This window comes from Plectropomus leopardus, chromosome 13 (assembly GCF_026936395.1).
Source record: "Plectropomus leopardus strain MGB_pleo_1.0 chromosome 13, ASM2693639v1, whole genome shotgun sequence".
Taxonomy (NCBI): Eukaryota; Metazoa; Chordata; class Actinopteri; order Perciformes; family Serranidae; genus Plectropomus; species Plectropomus leopardus.
The window spans coordinates 31,652,680-31,672,883 of record NC_142188.1 but is presented as its reverse complement, the minus strand read 5'-3'; the positions used below and the strand labels follow the sequence as shown (position 1 = coordinate 31,672,883).

The window sequence follows — 20,204 nt, the reverse complement described above, 5'->3', positions numbered from 1 at the left end:
TCAGTTTCTGGACTTAAGCAGGCTAGCTCTGCTGTCTACCTCAAACCTGAGTCACAGGTCAGGAATTCTAGAGGAGCACATTTGTCTGGCAGCCTGGTTTGACCACCTGCTTTTGAATCTCAGACTTGCTCTCTTTGTTCAGGTGGGGGTTTCTGTGATTGTTGGACATTTCCAGGATTTTAGGACATTTCTAGGACTTAAGGACACTTGTAGGATTTTAGGACTTTTGTTGGATTTTAGGAAAGTTCTAGGATTTTAGGACATTTCCAGGATTGTGAGACATTTCTAGGATTGTTGGACATTTCTCAAATTTTAGGACCTTATCAGATTTTAGGAAGTTTTCTGGGGAGAACTGAAATTGTCAGGCTACTTTTAAACATATTTCAGGTCATTTCCTAGTTTGTTTTTAATTTTCTTTTTTTTTTTCGTTTATACTGATTTTCAAGGTAATCTTCATGGAAATGTTTGCGAAAAATTGCTAATTTTTTGGTCACTTCTTCATTCATTACTCATTGCCTTCTTCCCAGTTTTGTAAATATATCAAGCCAAGTTGCTCAGGTGTTAAATAGTTAAACCTTTGAACCCCAAGAAAAGTGCTCTTATTTGTTGAAAACATGGGAAAAGAAGTAATCAGTAACTTGGCAAGAAATGTCCTGCATATTGCAAAATTTATTAGATTTAGGATTTTTTTTTAAAAGCTAGAGAAAAAGGTACAGAAAACTATATTATAATTATCAAATTAAATATTAGGTATTCCATTATTATTATTATTATTATTATTATGCACATTTTTCCATGTCATTTCCTTGTTTGTTTGTTTTTTTCTTACATTTTTCCCTTTATAATTTATTTTAAACCTATTTTCAGTTTTTTTTTGTATCTTTTTTTACTAATTTCTTGTTAATATTGGGGTCATTTTGTCTGAAGTTGCTCATTGCCTTCTTCACATGTTTTTTAAAGAAATCAAACTAATATTCTCTGTGCTCAAAGGGTTAAACCTCAGGAGTACGTAAGTGATAGCTAATGTTAAAATTTCAGGATTTTTGAAGTAGGGTTGTAAGAGATACTTTTCTACCGTCCTACACTATCTTACTATGAAGCCTTACTGTTGTAAGATGTGCAACATGTGTCTCATTGTCTTGCTGGAATAAGCAGTTATGTCCCTGAAAAGATGTGGATGGCAGCATATGTTGCTTCAAAACCTGTGTGTAGGGGTAGTAGCATTATGACCAATGATACCAACGAAAACTATTTTTTTCTTTTAAATACATTGTTACCGTGATTATGTTTACAGGAACGTGATATATTAGTGGTAGGACGCTACAGTAGGATGCATTGGAGAACCTAGCTGATCAAAATAAAAAGGAAACTAAGAATAAATAACAAGAACCAAAGAAAAAAAACATCAGATGCTCATGTCTTAACTTATGTCATGCCTGCGGAATGATAAATACCTTAACATAAAGCAGGACTCCTAATTTTCTCTAGTTCCCTTCCCACTAGATGAAAAAAGTTCCACTAATGCTCACTAACATATGGCTTTTGTATTTAGAAGGAATGGTTACAATCAGCATTTTAATGACTCTGCAGCAGTCATGGGTATTTATTAGCTCCAGCTCTGATGGGCAGCATTGGAAATTTGACATCAGGATAGATGAACTACTTTTCACCCTTTTTCCAGTGCAGTGCAATTACACTCCACTGTAGAACACTGTCCATCTCCGTCCATAATGGACTAACATGCATGCATATGAGCATGTCTAGTACAAGGATTATCCAGCAACAGAAAATACCATAAGCCTGACTACAGTATATGTGGCAGATGCATAAATTGCACTATGAGCCTGAGCTGTACATTAGAGGATATAACTCATCTCAGTCCATGATTGCATGATTCAACACACTCCTTAAACCTTAGGAACTGTTAGGCGCATTATATGCGGCTTTATTTTTTTGATCATTTTGGCTGTGTTCACGCATATGGCATACATTTTGGCAAGATTGTGTATTTTGGTTTGGTCTTGGAATTTCCAGCTCAGCTCTAACAGTAAGTCTAAAGAACACTGTGGAAACAAAATTGTTACATTCAGACTTATGTGCAGAAAATGCTCCATTGACACCCATTCAAACTGACATTTTTGTTCCCACACCCATCAACGCATAAAAACATGCATTGTATGTCATGTGTCCTTCTGGGCTTTTGCCCCCCCAAAAATATTTATATTTATTTTTATTTAGTCAGTCAGTCAGTCATTTTCTGTAACCGCTTTTCCTCGTAAGGGTCGCGGGGGGGCTGGAACCAATCCCAGCTGTCATCAGGCGGAAGGCGGGGTACACCCTGGATAGGACGCCAGACTATCGTAGGACCGACACATATAGACAGACAACCATACACGCTCACAGTCACACCTAAGGACAATTTAGAGTCACCAATCAACCTGAGCTGCATGTCTTTGGACTGTGGGAGGAAGCCGGAGACCCCGGAGAGAACCCACGCAGACACGAGGAGAACATGCAAACTCCACACAGAAGGGCCCCCGCCCGCGGACCGAGCCCCATTCCAACCGGGTTTCGAACCAGGGACCCTCTTACTGTGAGGCAACAGTGCCTCACAACATATATATATATTTATATTTTTTATATTCAAAAATATTTTATTATATATTATTTTCTAAAGCTTAATTTTGAAAAGCACCCTTTATGCACAGAGCAATAGGCTTGTGTGTAATATTAAAGCTAAGGGTTAAAGTTTAAGATTATAAAAGCACAAGTTGCCCTGTTGTTTTGAAGATGCGCACTTGTTAACATCACTTACTTGTTGGGTTTCTACACGCAATGAAAACAAACCACTGTTGCCAAACTCTCAGAATTACTTAACATTTTACTTGTAACTTTAGATAATTATCTCATCAGTGAGGTTTTCTTTACAGTTTAACAAGCAAATAACTTCTGGTAAAATCATGGGAAACCAGATATTGCGCCTGTGGCTGCTTTACTGTGAGAATAGAATGACACACACAGCCATGATTCAGTCTCCCATTTCCCCATTTTGTGCTCTGTTAGTATTTCAACGAGTGACCCACCAGCCTTGTTATGCATCATGAGGGTCATGTAGTGTATGACTCATTGTCACAGTGTGCACATGCAGTATAATCCATTTGTATGTATAGATGGATGACAAATGAAAGGAAAAACCACATGAATGTAACAAAGTCCACCTCAGTCCTGCTTTTGCCACTCTGCCTCTGTCCCTCCTGACACCCCCAGCCCCCCTGCAGTGCCATTTTCCATCCATCCACGTGATGTCCTTAGACCTTCCCACCTGTCCCAGTCACCTGAGACTCCCATTCATCTGCTCACCTGTTTCTGCTCTCCCTTATTAGCCCCGCTATTTACTGTATAACCTGCCCTTCTCCACTCATTCCCTGCCAGATCATAAATGTTGCTTCATATCCATGTTTTCCAGCCACCTGAATCAGTGACTGTAACCTTGTTAACCTGAAATCTGGAATATTTATCTACTTGTTTTAATGTCTCTGCACTGGCGACAGCCGTGGCCGGAGGCATCATGTCTTTGGGTTATCAATGCAGACGTCCGTCTCTTGCGAATGCAATATTTCAGGAAGGCTGAGGGAATTTGGCACAAATGTCCAAATTGAACTAGAAGATAAACTGGTTAGAATTTGGTGGTCAGAGGTCACTGTGACCTCACAAAACATATTTTGGGGCATAACTCAAGCATTCATACACTAATTATGACAAATTTTCACCTTAATGTCTTATAGGATAACTTGATGAAGTGATTCCATTTTATATGCAAAATGTCAAAGATCATCTTTACTGAGACATCATAATATTCTGCAAAAACACATATGGTTATTATTCATATCTCAGGAACGGAAGGGGCGACATTTAGCTGGATACCGAATTGGTGACATTAATCTTGGGTGGCACCTTGAAACTGCTGATTGTAAAGATCTTCTGTTAATCCTCATTTTGCCCCAAAAATATACTTAACACTTTAAATGACTTCCTCCAAAGTCCTCTCTGGATGGATATGGATGTAAACTGCACTTAAACAGGTTGGCAGAGGTATACATCCACAAAGTGGTAATTCTAGTTTAGTTTATTATATAGATTACTCTATGCAGACCAAAATTAACTTTTATTCATTGTAACAAGGGGTGGGTGACATATCGAGTATACGTATCGCGGCTTGTTACACGTGTCATATATAAAATGACTATATCATGAACATCGGGTTAAATTGTCACATCATTTTTATAAGCCATTAATGTGTCGCTTCTCATGCTCTCTTCTACAGCTCTCTTCCTCTTTCAGATGAACACAAAAAGCAGGGCTTTTGCAAAGATCTGGACTGTGACTATTTAGTCACATTTTCCGACCATGAAGCACTACTGCGATTTGCAAATACTATTGCTATCTGACCTGTTAGTTTGTTTCCAGTTTACAGAGACAAAATCATCAAGTTTAACAGCGCAGTGCGAACAGTCTCTCTTAGTGAGTGTTAGTGGTGGTAGTGTGAGCAGGTGAGGTGTGTGTTTGCATTTGCAGAGCTCCGATCGCAACCATTCAGTCACATTTTTTGTGACCACAGAGCAACAGTGCAACTTGCAATTATTAGTAATATATGAATCGCAGAGCTGTTAGTTTGTTGCCCACTCACAGTGAATGAATCCTCACGCTTAAAGGCACTGCAGTATCTGTTTCACTGTCTGCTCTTAAACTGCTAACACTACCCTCCAACTGTTGACTGCAAGCTTCAAGTCCTAAACACAAACATCAACACTTTATGCCTGAGACAAATCAGGTCCTTCAAAATAAAAGCACTATGGGTCCCACTTTGATTTATTTAATTCTAACAATACTTTTTAAAATTTAATTATTAAGATACTTTTTATTTTATTTCTCTTATAATCCTATTTTATTAAATGTTATTATAACAGTAGATCATTTATTTAACTTTATTGTAACTGCAGTTCATTCAATATTTTTATATTTTAGTTGTTAACATTAGTTAAAAGGACATTTAAAATTATCGACATATATCGTGTATTGCGATATAGCCTTAAATGTTTGTGATATTATTTTAAAGCCATATCGCCAAATCAGAAAGACAAAAGGTTTGACTATTGTGTCTACATTCTCTACAAATTTGAGTATGCAGGGAAGTATGTTTGATTTTTAAATTTTTGGGTAAAGGGACCCTTTAGAAACATATGCCCTTTGTCTGTGGGTCACACAGTATGAACTATGCAGGGCATATTGTTGGATGTGGCATGTAAAATTGTCAGGCCGTCTCACACTTTGGCATATCAAGAAAAGATACAGCTCTCAAATTTTCCCTGAAATATTTTGAGGTAGGAAATTAGCGGTACAGCTTTCCCTGAGGATCGATCCCTGCGCCCATTCACACGTGACCCCATGCAGGAAGTGTTCCTAACATCTAAGGGACAGACTGCATTTGAGAAAGGGGCTTATGTGTCTCGGGGGCTTTTTGATGTATCACTTGACAACTGGCAGTCTACCGTTTATTTTTCCTTGACTGACAACCACAGGGGCCTTCCTGTTTACCTAGGACTGTGAATTACACACAGGTATGCAGTCACACAAACACAAACACAAACACACACACACACACACACACACACACACACACACACACACACACACACACACACACACACACACACACACACCAAAAATCTTGCTCAAACCAAAACTCCAAAATTCCACTCTACCGCTTTGTTTTGACACAAGAGTTTATCCCAACAAAGCACCACTAGAGATTTGAGGAGAAAAGCAGAGTGAGAGAGATGGAGGTGGAGCTGCATGCTTTCTGTCACTCTGTGGCTCCTGATGCTTTCCAGGAAATACACCTGTTTCCCCTTGTTTCCCAATGTGGCATGCACACACATGCCAGTAAAAAACATGGAAAATTATTCCAGTGTTTTTCCAAATACTTTTTCTTTAGCCCAAAAGCTAAAGACTGTATTAGGTAGATTTCCATTACAGATTTGTGCAAAACTTAAGCGATATTTTTAAAATGTAGATAAAACACAATTGCGAGATGACTGTGTTTCCATTGAGTGACCTTCTGCGACTTCTCATCTGGTAATAACATTCCTAGAAGCATGGCGATGGATGTTCAAAACATGACCAGCTTTATTTCTATTGCAGCCACCAGTCTAGATGTCATTATTTCCAAACAAAGGCCACATAGGCGTGTTGTGTGAACGACTATGGAAAGGCAAGCCCCTTATACGTGGGAGCGGCCGCATATGAGGGATTTCTGGGAGGTGATAATCCACGATTTCACAGAGGAACTGTGGAATCAAAACTTCCATATGACCTGCTCAACTTTTCAAGAGTTATGCAATGCAATAACATCTCTTGTAGGTCCTGCTGCATCATGAGGGAGCCAGCTCCTACCGACAAGCACACAGTCATACCATCATGTGACTGGTAAAAGCGAAAAAAGTGTTTTCATTGCAGTTTTGTGAAATATGACATTTTCGAATTGCCTGAAATACCACCTCATGCAACGGTGAAAACTTTTTTGCGATAAAGGGTGAAATTGACGTGCTTCCATTAGGCATATTTTTTCTTCACAGTTTCAATTTGTCCAATTTGATGGTTAGTGTAAACCCACCTAGTGTTCTTCTGAGATTTTTTTTACAACAATATTTTTTTTGCCCTGCCAGAAGGTATTTAGGACGTCTGCTGACACAAGTAGGGCTTTACAGGGTTTTCCACATGTTCCTTTATCTGTGGCAGTCACAGGGCACTATTATGCCTATGTCGCCTTTAATGGGAAATAATGATGGCTAGTGCTGTCGCTGTAATAGAAATAAACCTACTAATGTCTGGAACATCATTCGCCATGCTTCTTGGAAAGATGGAGAAGTCGCAGAACATCACTCAGTGGAAATGCCGTCATCTCTCAGTTGTGTTTTATCAACATTTCGAAAATATTACCTAAGTTTTGTGCAAATCTGTGATGGAAACCTGCCTACTGTAATCAGATGCCAAAAACACCTTGAGTGGTTGTGTTTGATGTGAACATAACTGCTGCCGTACTAGAAGTTTCTTTCAAATGACTGAGCTCCGTCCCCAGACTCCAAGGGATAGCCCAGCCCCTCTTTAAAGGAAACTCATTTTGCTAGGTGTCAACCGATATTGTTTTTTCTGGGCCAATACCGATACCGATTATTAGTCGTTAATGAGACCGATAACCAATATTTTAAACCGATGTGCATTTAAATGCTTTTAGCAGATGTTTAATTAAAACTGAGCCTTCAAGTGAAAAAAAAAGCTCCCAGAGGTAAAAGTTCTTCCCATGCTGACACTTTCCTTTCACTTTTTTATCGATGGTCATTAAAATAAAACGCAGATACAGATAATAGGCAAAATGCCAGATATTGGCCCCCATAATTGGTCAGGCCGATAATCTGTTGACCACTACATTTTGCATGTTCATTCCATCAGTCACAATTTAGAGTTGAGGGTTGGAACTTAGATTGGTAGAGTGGTAAAATGAGAGCATCTCCTTCAGGCTCAGCTCCATCTTTACTCTGACAGCCCCGTACAACACCCACATTGCTGCTGATGCTGCAAAACATTTACCTAAAGCAGTTGGGATGACAGTCAGCAATTGTCTGCTAAAAAAGTGATATACAGTATATTGGATGTCACCCAAAGTGTGTGCGAGCCAGCAAGTGCATATAGAATGATGAACCCAGCTGACTCTGAACAGCAACTGTTTTCTCCAACAGGTTTCCCAAGTCTCTTCAGTGAGTCAGATACCAAACACACCACTCTGTCCAACAGAACCCACAAGAGTTTGCTTTCACAACAACCTTGTGTCAAAACACTGTTGTTGAAGTGTCAGGATATGAATTTGTTGTCAGTAGATGGATGCTGATGGTGTTTTTCTCTTTCATGTGTCTTTCATAAAGGGGGGGGTCTGGGAGGTGTTTGCATGCCTTGACACAGCTGGCTCACATCAGCTGTTGTAACAAGATCCACCACAACATCTGGGTCAAGCTTCCCCGTGTGTATGCATGCATGCGATCTGCCTCTGCTCGTGCAAAATCAGTAATGGCACGGTTTTGCAGAAACCACATTGATTAGGGTTTCATTGTTTTGAGCAGGATCTGTCAGCTTTCCATCTCAGAATAACAAAATGAAGAGTCTTGTTGCTGAAAAATGGGCTTCTAGAGTGTTACAAAAAGGCAATGATGAAATGAAAAGGGGCATATGGCCACTTACCGTGGTGGAGTCGGACATACTTTTGTCAATAAATGGATTCTCCCCCGGCGCTTGTATACTGGGACAAGGACAGTAGTCCAATTAAATGACCTAATAGAGCTGTAACTGTAGCTCCAATCTAAATTTTAGCAGCTAAATGCTTCACTATGTTCACCAGGTAGTACTACACCACTGTGTCTCATTTGTGTTCTGATAAACAGAGAGAGAAAATGGCGAGAATGGGCTGAGAAAAACCTTACACATTCACTTTTTCCATGGCAGCCCAACAGGATTACAAAATCCCTTTTTCTGATACTCTGATCTGATTTTCTATTTTTGGAGCTGGACCATCATTAGGAGCACTACTGGAATACATACCAGATATTTATGCACCACACTGTCAGTGTGCAGAGCATACTCTGGACACAGATGGAGCAGCATAATGTCATAAACAGTGAAAGTGAATTGGCTTGGCTGAACAGATCAGGAGCTAGTGGTGCTTTGATTGTTGGAGTTTTTTGTCTTTTTTTTCTCTCATTGCACATCAACATTCACTTCTGAGAAAGTGGAAGATGACAGATAAGGAGAGAAACAGATGTGATGCAGCTACAATATCTTTTTCAAACCACTGTTGTTGTAAATCTCCTCTGAGAGTGATGCTAATTGGACAAACCCGAGCTGCCTTGTTTTGTGTTTCATTGTATGCACAGCTCTAATGTCCTTTTTCCCTCACAGAACGTTCAGACAACAGACGGAGACAACTATACAGACAACATGTCCAGCACCATCAGTCAACCCTGCAAGCAGGAGAGGAAAGGCAGTTTCTTTAAGGTACGTACCACTCAAATAATCTAAATCTAAATGTGGGCATAATCAATTTAATGGATGTTAGCATTCACTAGTTTAAACTTATATAAACTGTACAAGAATGTTCTAAGTCCACAGAGGGATATGTGGGTGGGGGACAGCAAACCTTTCAGTTACAGGCTAAAAGCTGAAGATTAAAGAGGAGGGGAGAGGTGGAGCTCGCCTGAGTGCAGCTCTGTGTTTTTTTTCACTGTCAGCTATTTCATATCTGCTCATTCTGGTAAAGCTCAGTTTCTCCTGGATTACTTAACAGAGATGTGTTTTTAACAAAGAGGTAATAGTGGGCAACATATTCATCAGTAAATGAGACCAACTCAGAAAATGACAATACAACCGACTGTATACATCTGACTATACCAGCTGATGATTAGTTAAATTGTCAGAACTGCCATGCGCATTAGTTGCGTGCCTTTTTCTTAAACTTTGAGGGGCTGTCATCTGCAGGCTGCATTGCCATCAGTCTTAATTGCTGCCTCTTGTGCATTCATGCTGTGTAAACATGCATACCACTGCACAGCTACATATCATCTCCTCTACTTGATCATAATGGGTAATATGGTCAAAAACATTTTTCCCTCCTCCTATGTCTAAATAAAATAGAATGCCAACCCAGTCAGCAGATTTTTTTGTATCGTATGGTCCTGCAAACCATACCAAACATAGTGGTTACATTCAGACATTACATTTCAACAGTGCTGTGGGTAATGCGTGGTTATGTTTAGGCACACAATTTGGTTATGGGTAGGAAAAGATCATGTTTTTGGTTTAAAATACCTGGTTTGGGGGCACAGTCCCAGCTGGAAAAGGCAGCTTCTTTTGCCTAAAAACCACGGAAAACACAAAAATGACTCAATAAATTACAACCGTTTATGTTGTTTGTTGGTCTCGAATTGTGAACTGGACCTTGATAGGCATCTCACCTCATGGCATCCACCTCCCCCTCCACCCCCCCATGACAAATTTAGCCATACAATATATAACTTTCGAAACATAGATATGATATGTATGAAACATACAAACGTTAAATATCCACTTTTACAGAAATGCACAATGCCAACATTTTTTTTTTTGTCTTCACTGAACTGAGAATGCAATCTCAACAGCATGACAATCTTCTAATCGCCATGGAGCTGAATTAACTCTTTGCTGACACAATGAGTGTGTTTATATGGACATGAATAACCCATTTATGATTAGGTTTTTGGAGTATTCAGTTTGTGAGTTTGAGCATGGAAACAGCATATTCTTTTTATGATAAACATGAATACATTAGCTGGAGTACTGTCAGTACTCTAATATCCCAAATATGATCATAACCAGGATAAACCTCAGCGGGTAATTCATGTCCATGTACAGCAGTTAGTGTCTACAATAGAAATGATAAGTGTTGCACATGTTTATACATGAACTGGTATCCCTATTTTATTGGGACACTCAGTGTAAAATAGTGTCACTACATCAATATATCCTGTTATTTGCTTAGGGTAACTCCAGGAAAATGTTGTTGCTTGTTGTTGTGGATATTTTTTAACACAATAAGTAACACATTTGGCAATGCATTAAACTGATATATTCTATTTAAAAAGAGCACAAGTAGTAAAGTATTATGGTATTAATTGCAAGCACTGAACAAACACATCACATATGGGAGACAAAAGAGTAAATAATTTAAATATAGTATCACATTGTACTGTATATCTGTAGTTCACTGTCTTAGCTGACGTAGCTTAGATTGCCAGTCTTTAGTGTGAAGAGTGTGTCAGTGTTTATCTGCAGCCTGTAATAATTACAGGCCGGCCTTAAACACACATGGCCCTAAAGTGGAACCACACCTCACAGCAAGCGTGCCAAAAAGAGTAAAATAAAGGGAGGAACAGAGCTAATTATAGAAGACAGGGGTGAGTAAGTTCAAGAATCTTCCAGTACAGACCTCTCAAGATATAAAATGCTCCAATGGCACTGTCAGTACAAACTGTCATGAAGATTCTTACCTCATGAGGAATATTCCTAACATACTACAGAACATAAAACTGATAACTACGCTAACGTAAGCTAACACCATATAGAAAAGTTCATTTTGAGTGTACAAGGTGTCTGCAGTACCTTAAAACGTATCAAAATGTCATAGATTCAATTTATGAATATTAAGCCTTTAATGTCATTCAAATAGTCTTAAATTTGAATTTGACAGCTTTTAATTTTCACAAACTTTCTATATGATTTATTAACCTAATACGTCTTTTACTTTGTAGTTGTACTTACCTTTTGGCAAAATGTAGATTAACTCACTCTGATAACCACATTCCTACCCACAATCCTACCTCTACAGGGGACCATATACTTCATACCTTTATATTTATCTGTAATGCTTGAATATGAAAAAAATGTTTTGTCCAAAAAAACAGTCTTAAATTTGATTAGAAATCATCTCAAAAAGTTCAGAAAGCATTAAATTTAAGTAACTGACACTCGTAGACACTCTGGTGTAGCTATCTAGTAGTTTTTTTTTTCTTTTATGATTGCTATTTAAAGCTTTTTAGAGTGGCCAATTTGCACAGATTGTCAGCAAATATACACAAACAGAAATTACTCATAAATATACAAATGCAGCATGAATATAATTAGTGCAGTTACATAACTAGTTCAGACACTGCTCTTCTCCGTGATTTTTAAAAGTATTAAAAAATAAATAAATGAATAAAAATCAGACAAGCGAAAAAAGGACAAACAAACAAATTAATAAAAAAAGCATCAACAAAATGAAACAAAACCAAAACCAAATTCTAAATCAAAGGATCCGACATTTAGTCGATTGCAAAAATCATCAAATCATTACACTGTTACATTACTTATTTCTCCAAACATTGAATAAAAGGCTGCCGGAAGCCATCAAATAATTTCACCTCAACATCTATTAGTTTTTTAAAAAAAACGAGAAGTGTCGCACATTGCCCTTTTCTACCAGCATGGAACTGTGTTGCTCCAGTTCCCGCACCTAATGTTGAACCATCCAGAGCATTACGACCAAAAGCAAATTGTTTCAGAATCTGCAAATTTGGCTCTTAGCTGGAACCATAAAAAGGCAGGTTTTCCTTGAGTTGAAGTACAGAGCGTGACAAAATCAGTGGGTGTGTCGTATTATACAGTTTGGAAAGAGAAAATTGAGAAGCCAAGTGAAAAATCGAAAATAAGAGCTTGCAGTAGTCTCATGAATAGTTAGTCCATGCTTTTTTGGGGTAAAAACAAATATCAGTAATAGAAAAAAAGCTAACAAGTATTGAATGTGATACATGATTTTGCTTCCACTGTTTGCTTATGTCTTGCATTATGCATTGGCCTGTAAACAATTTTAAATTTATAGTACAAAGTGAGGTGCTATAATATCCCGACATTGTAACATATACATCACTGCAGCCATAGCAGTCATGAATATGGAGACAGTGTAACAGTTTTCCAGCTTCTTTCTTAATTCTGCCCTCTTTGGGATTCGGCCAGTCTCAATGCCAAGCACACATACTTTCCTCATGACGCCTGAAGGATGATTTTGTTAGTTAAAGGTGGTTTTATAGCATTCAGTGGGTACTTGACCTTGTGGAATTTTGTGCCACTGTATGCCATTTTGTATCAGTGGCACTCGGTTTTCCACTTAAAGTAACAACTCCGCCTTTTATATACTCACTGCATCTACTTTAATAAACATTTTTGCTCCTACAGCATGTTTTTTACCCTATAGCTTGCAATCAGGGTTTTTTTTAGAGTTAAGCCTCAAGAACTCACTTTTTAAAATTTTTTTGAGTAGTATTTCAATATTTCCCAGCATAATAACACAATTAAGTACATGCAGTATCTGAGTATGTTTGGGTCAAAAAAAAACTTTAAATTTAGAATAAAATTAAATTAAATCTGACACATTCTCTGAGGAGGAGGGCAAATAAGAAAAAAAATCCAGTGCACAATGCAGACAGGTGTCAGGGGCTTCATTCAGAATGTCATTCTGTCTTTTTAAGTATTTGAAGTTGCAATCCTTAAATGTGCCAAATGTGGCAAATGAAATGAGTCAACATGTGTGATTTCCTTTGAAACAGCTGAGCCGATTGTTTCCTCGCCTTGCTCTTGCCGCTGATGTGATGTTACCCAACCTAGACATTGCCCAACTAGACAGATAACTGGGAAACGAAACAAATGATGGCAGTGTCGCACTGAAAAGAAACAGGGTTAATCCTGATTCCAGGGGAAAAATGCTTACAGTAAGACCACAGAGTAAACGCTGTCTGAACTTGTAAACTTTCTTGTTCTTTCTCGTTCAGCACACGGAGTCTGCTCATTACTCCCTGAAATGTTAAAATGACTGATGTGCTCACAAAAATGACCATGTCTCTGTTTTCAGGGCATTTTGCTTCACAATTGCCAGCCAGCTCTAACTTCAGTGTCAAATATTTTGTGCTTCCTGTGGTGGCTTTGTTATAAAGAAATACACCATACATTTCGCCAGTTGGAAACTTTTGTGTTTTTTGTTTTTTTTTCCAAATACAAACATGCAGTGGTCAAAACAAAAGGTCACACTGTCAAAATGCTTCACTCACTCTGTGATACACAAGTCTAAGCTGACCAAACTGTGGTTGATTGCTTTTACACAAAATGCATTCACTGACTACATAATTCAAAATCCATGAACTCCATGAACTGCAGGAAACATACTGAAATATATAGAAAACCTTAGCAGAATATTAACATTAAAAAACGATTAGACATTCATTGTATAAATAGTTTTGGTGGTTTAGAGAGTTTTAAAGGTGAGATTAACTGCTTGGCGAAGATTCATGTTCGTAATTCAGACTGTGTGAAAGAGTTTTGCTTTTTTAAAGTACCGTAAGTATTGACCATTGCTTGTTAGCTATTGATAAAATAGAAGAAATGTGTAGCAGCAGCAGTTGGATCTATTGCATTAGCAGTAAATGAATACAGCTCTGACATGGTGTAAAGACAATGAACAGGAAGGCTGATATCATTTCAAATAATACTGGACAACCAGTATGTCTCATTTCCTGTGAATCCCTTGTGCAACTTGAATCCAGAGATAGAACAGTGGACTCTGCCACAGTTAATAATGAAACTACCGCATAGAGAGGTCATTACAGTGTAATTACAGCATAGTTAAACCTGAAAAAATGCAGACTAAATATTATCAAGGATGTTGGGTGATTTTATGAGATTATATAACTTTAGATTATAGAGATTATAACTTTAAATCATTTCAAAGTACAAGAAAATGCAAGATGCTGATAACGTAACATTTTGAAACCCTTTTTTCGATCGAGCTGTTAGATGAGGTCAGGGTGGCACACTGGTTGAGGCTGCTTAGTACATCTGTTAAAGCTCATTTCTGTATGCGAGTGACTGACTTCACCGTCATGTCAGAGCGTTCACACTGAGTGACTTGAAGGGCTGAGTAAGGGTCAAACGTGTAGCCGTGTGCGGCCTTTTTTAGAAAAGCTTGCTCAGAGCCTCAGGAGTAGTAAAGGGTAGAAACTTCACTGATTCAGCACAGCTTTAATAGAACTAACAGAGGGGTGAAGAGGAGGCCAGCAGCAGAGTTCATACAACTACAGCTGATGTGTTGTTTGAAATGGAGACCTCTGCTGGAAAGATGTGCTTGAGTTTACACGTGACCAGGAGATGCTGAGACATTTGCTAAATCTATATTTTGGTAGCAGATTCAAAAAAAGAGCAATTGTAATATCTTTCTGATTTTTTTTTAATGTCTCTTTCTTTAACTCCGAAAGCCTTGCTGTGGCCAAGAAAGGCATCAATAACAGTGAGTTATAGACAACATTGAACTAATAACTCTCCATGGGCCTCATGCAAGAAACGACGAACGAACAAATTGTCTCATATTTTTGCTCCTATCCAGGATTTGAACATAAGAGAAAAACATCTTGTTTTCACAGGTCACAAATTGTTGTCCAATCCAACAAAAGTTTTGTATATTTTTTTTTTTTTTTAAAAAAAGCATGAATATAATTTAATCAAATTTAGAAAATATTTTAGAGTAATTATAATAACTGGATTGTTACATTTAAAAGCTAGGAACTTGGTGCATTGATCCCAATTACTGTAATTTCACTTAGTGTGCATCCCTCTGCTGACCAGAGCTGGAATGTAACTAAGTACATTTACTCGTAACTACTTTATGAATTTGTAGTTTGCATGGTTCCAGCTTCTCAGATATACTAAATGTATGAGGACTTGCTGCTTTTCCTTTATTTTAATTATTTTTGATTTATTAAAACCTTTTTGCGTGTGTACTTTTAATACTTCAGTACATTTCCCTGAAATCACATTTAGTTTGTTTAAGTTTATCCAACAAGTCAAGTCAAGTCAGTTTTATTTATAGAGCCCATTATCACAAAACATGGTTTGCCTCAGAGGGCTTTACAGTGTACGACATCCCTCTGCCCTTACACCCTCACATCACCCAAGGAAAAACTCCCAAAAAAGAACCCCTGTAACGGGGAAAAAAAAGGAAGAAACCTCAGGAAGAGCGGCAGAGAATGATGAAGGATCCCTCTTCCAGGACGGACAGACGAGCAATAGATGTGGTAAATAGCAGTTAAAATACAATTATGACAAAAAGGAAAGAGAAAGAGAGAGTGGAAGAGAGGGGGAGAGATACATGGCAATAATGGAAACAGATGCGTGTCCTATTACATTAACAATAGGTGTGAAATTACTAAATGCACTCTATGATAATATTATGGGTGATAACAAGGAGCAGACATAATCCAAATGTTTCTTAACTGAAAGCCTGCAACCCAGAAACGCTGTGCAAAAAGACGTGGCTAATAACGTTGAAAACCCTGTTGACCTGCTGCAAGAGGAGAGTCGTGTCATGGTCACTGCATGCACTGTGGTGACGGCATCAGAATGTGGCAACTCCAATTGATCGCATTTTGCACACATTCCCAGGACTGTGACACAGACGCAGTCATAATCCATCGGTGCAGTGAAGAAGACAGAATGATCAGTTTATTATTGAATCATATTATTTTACAACAACAGCTAAATTAACCCTTAGGACCTAAATTAATATTAGACATACTTGCGTCTCTCTGCACACATACCTGTATATGCTTTTCAACAAGTTAAGTTTAGTTTTTAACCGACATCTGTCCTAATTATGAGTATCAAATATTCATTACTTTTCAGATTTTTAACCCTTTAAATGCCAGGTTTTTGTCATGATACCACTATGTTTTTAAATTAAGAAAAACACAAAAATTTAATTATTTTCAATATACTTAATGCTAAGTAGATTATTTTGTTGATTATCACAGCCTGGGATATGTCAATGATAAGCAGAAACACTGAATTTTATATGTTATTATTTTTTATACAGTGTCAAATACACTCATGCTGTTCAGCACACAAAATGTACTTTTTAATATCAGGCTATAAAAAAAATATACATTAGTATGATCCAACTTTCATAGAGTTTATCTGTTAATAACCAACATCAGTCCCAATCATAAATATCAAATATTCACTGATTTTCAGAATTTTAACTCTTTAAAAGGTTTTTTTTCATGATGCCAGTATGATTCAAAATTCAATTTACTACATGCAAAGTAGATTTTCTTTTTTGGATTATCACAGCCTGGGATATGTCAATGATTAGCAGCAACACTGAATGTGACAATGCACCTAGTGGAAATAAGATGTATTTTCTCCATATGCCAAATGGAAAAATGACACCGTCAGGTGGAAAATAGTAAAAATTACAAATTCCAAAGCAAAAGCCCAGAATGACATCCATAAATAAGATAATGCATGTTTTAATGCTTTGATGGCTGTGAGATCAAAAATTGCAATTTGAATGGGTTTTAATGGAGCACTTTTGCACTTAACAGTCTGAATGTAACAATTTAGTTTCCACAGTGTATTTTAGACTTCTTACAGGAGCTTAGCTAGAAATTCCAAGATTAAAAGCCATATGCATAGAACAAAGCCAAAATGATAAAAAAAAAAAAAAAGAATGAAAAGCGCATAAAAGGTGCAAAAACAGTCCTTAAGGGTTAAACTGAATGAAATTAATTCTCAGGTTCCATAAACTGTATGAAGTGAATTGTTTTTTATCCAAAAGTTCTAAGATCAGCTTCACTGTGACATCATTATGTTCTGCAAAAACACTTTTCCGGCTATTAAGTCAGAAGGAGAGACATCTGCGCAGATACTAAATTGGTGACAGTAATCTTGGGTGTCCACCTTGAAACTGTGCCGACTGTAGGGATCTTCAGTGCTGCTGGGGGGAGGATGTGTGTGCAGGATCCATGTTTTTACAGACATGGATGTCAGCTGAAAGTACAACTTGATTGGTTCCCGGAGGCATACAACTATGAGCCGGTTGTATGCCTTTTAAAATCGAAATTTCTTAAAACGCATGTGTTTTTCTGTGTGTCTCTTTGCAGCTAATCGACTCATTTGCCTGGGAAATCGGCACACTGAAAAAGGAGATGGGTAAGAAGACTAAGCCTACAGAAGGAGGCCCAGAGACAGATACACTCCTTGGGTGAGCTCATCGTGTGTCCTTACACTATGTGTGTTAATATGTTTGTGTGTGTGCGTGTGCATGTGTGTGTGTGTGTGTGTGTGTGTGTGTGTGTGTGTGTCAGTACATAGTTACTTATCTTTGTTCTAGCCAGTAGTGCCATTTTATTGAACTTAGTGCAGTTCCCAGTTGCTACCAGCAGAGGACACTCTTAAAAGGTTAATGTTGTGTTATGTGAAATGTGACAGCCACTCACTAACAGAAAGCTGTCAGTAAGCTATGTCAGGAATCAGTAGGTAGCATGACAAACTGATAAGCTGTCTGGAAACTGTTATGTATTGGTTGTCAAACTTAAGTCTCTAAATCCAGATAACGTGTTAAACTTTTAGAAAACTTAGATCCCAGGTAATCCTCTGGTAAAAGGGCAACATTAGCTATCACAAAAAAAGAGAAAAAAACGTTTGTGTAAATATTGTCACGTAGATAGTTTCAGACCGGCTCACCTTTGTTGGAATGTTTGCTTTGCATTTCTGGTAACTATTTTCTTTCTGTGAAATTCAAGTAAGTACCTGTTACTTGTTGAGGAAGTATGAAAGAGGCTGGGAGTATGAAGTCCCTGCGATTAATTCCAGTTAGTTGTCAGTCACCAAATCAGTCATAGGCTGTCTGTCACTTGAAACATGATCATATTAGTGCTGACCACACATTTTAAAGTGTGTGCATGCTCGTATAGAGTGTGTGTGTGTGTGTGTTGTTTCGATTAGTTGATTGTCTAGGCTTAATGCAGATGTTCTATTGAATCACATCTGTATAAGTAGAGAGCATCCACCAACCACTGACTATGTATCAGTTTGGCTTATAATAAATATCATAACAACTTATTTAACATTCAAAGCTCATTCAGAACCTTTTTTCAGAGAAGAAGAGAATGAGAAGATGATTCTGTAGAACATTCTGTCATAGAACAGTGTTCTGTCATAGAGCAGAATGAAGAACTACACAGATACTACACTGAGCTGTGATCACCACTGTGTTCATTATCGTCAGAGAGGGAAGACATCAAGACATACGTTTCCTCAGCCTTGAACTTTTTAATTTTTTGAAGTGAACTTTGAACATTGAAGCTTCAACAGACTCACATCTGTCTGAACTTATTTTCCAACATTTATTTCAAACATTTTGAGGAGAAACTCTTAAGCGATATATGCTTGGTAAGTATCCTTAAGGCTGATTTTTACTCGCATCAAAAGCGTTTTGTGGTGCGTCAAACAGCTCTGCTTTACTGACAATGGGAAAACAGTCTATTTCATATTTTTTGCAAGTTTACCCATGTGCATGCGCTAATTTTTGTGGGAAAGGGTGTATGTGTGCCTCTGTAGCCACCATGTCTTTTGGTGAGATAAGTCATTATGTATGGTGTGTCTAATTTTAGTTAGTTCCAGCGATGTTAAGTCTGTCACAAGCTTAAAATAAATACCAAACATTTAGCGCTCTTTCTCAGAGGAATTTCTGTCATCCTGCAAAAAATAAACTCATTATTAATGGAGGTTTTTTAAAATCCTACTGGAGGTAGACATCCTTTCAATGTTTGCTTCAACATTCAGTGGTGATATAAGAAATAACATTACAGGGATTTCATATTTCATTCAAGATTCAGGAAGGTTTATCATCATCCCAAAACATGAGGTTCATGAGAGGGAACAAAACTAAGTACTATGGTCCTGGTAAAGCAACAATAAAATAGGACACTAAATTCTAAAACAAGCAGAAACAACAAATGAATACAATTAAATAAAACAATAATTAAGGATTAGCGAGGGTAAAAGTAAACAGTGCAAATGCATTGATGTCATTCATAACTGTTTAATCTGTTTTCAGAATGGGTGAAGAGGTGGGAGGTCTCTTCCTGCAGGCCTCTCCTCGGGCTGGGATCGGATCAGGGCTGGCTGGGGCCAGAGATTCGGGCTACGACTCCCTTCATCGGCGGCTCAGTGTTCTGGACAGACTGGTGCACACACACGCTGTGTGGCTACAGCTGGGCCTAAGCCACCAGGATGCCACACAGATCCTGCAGAGCCAACCCACTGGGGTAAGAGAACATCAGCTACTGTGACTCAAACTGTCCACACTGTTGACTTTAAGCTTCCATTTTGGTTTAAACGTTTAACCTCCAAACAGACAGGCAGACACAATTTCAACACTTCCTCTGTGTAATTCATACAACATCAACTGCTGCCTCCAAAAGAAATGCTCCCAGTCCATTCACCTTTAAAGTGATAGTTTGGGATTTTTGAAGTTGGGCTGTTTGAGATACTTATGTATCGTTATTGTAGTACAGACAATAGCTGGAGGTCGGCCTGCTCCAGGTTTGCAGGTCTAAGTGGATGCTGCATTTAGAGTATTTTCACCACTTTACTTGAAATCACACAGCCCTTTGAGTATTTGATATGAATGATTAAGACTGATGTTGGTTAAAAATTAACTCAACAAAAGACCATAATCTTATAAATGCACATTATTT

The 20,204-nt window shown here is 38.0% G+C and overlaps 1 protein-coding gene across 2 annotated transcripts in view; it reads left to right on the top strand.

Annotated features, from left to right (window-relative positions):
- The window catches only part of LOC121954550 (ras and Rab interactor 2-like), a 58,191-nt gene that overhangs the window by 2,492 nt on the left and 35,495 nt on the right, over positions 1-20,204 (top strand). The window contains exons 2-4 of one of the 2 annotated variants that reach the window (XM_042502125.2): positions 9,007-9,102; positions 17,604-17,704; positions 19,562-19,772. In XM_042502125.2, the coding sequence (XP_042358059.2) occupies positions 9,046-9,102; positions 17,604-17,704; positions 19,562-19,772 (369 nt within the window). In that variant the 5' untranslated portion in view covers positions 9,007-9,045. Of the gene's footprint in view, positions 1-9,006; positions 9,103-17,603; positions 17,705-18,717; positions 18,895-19,561; positions 19,773-20,204 lie in introns of those variants that run through there. The other variant, XM_088086298.1, reaches the window with a different exon arrangement.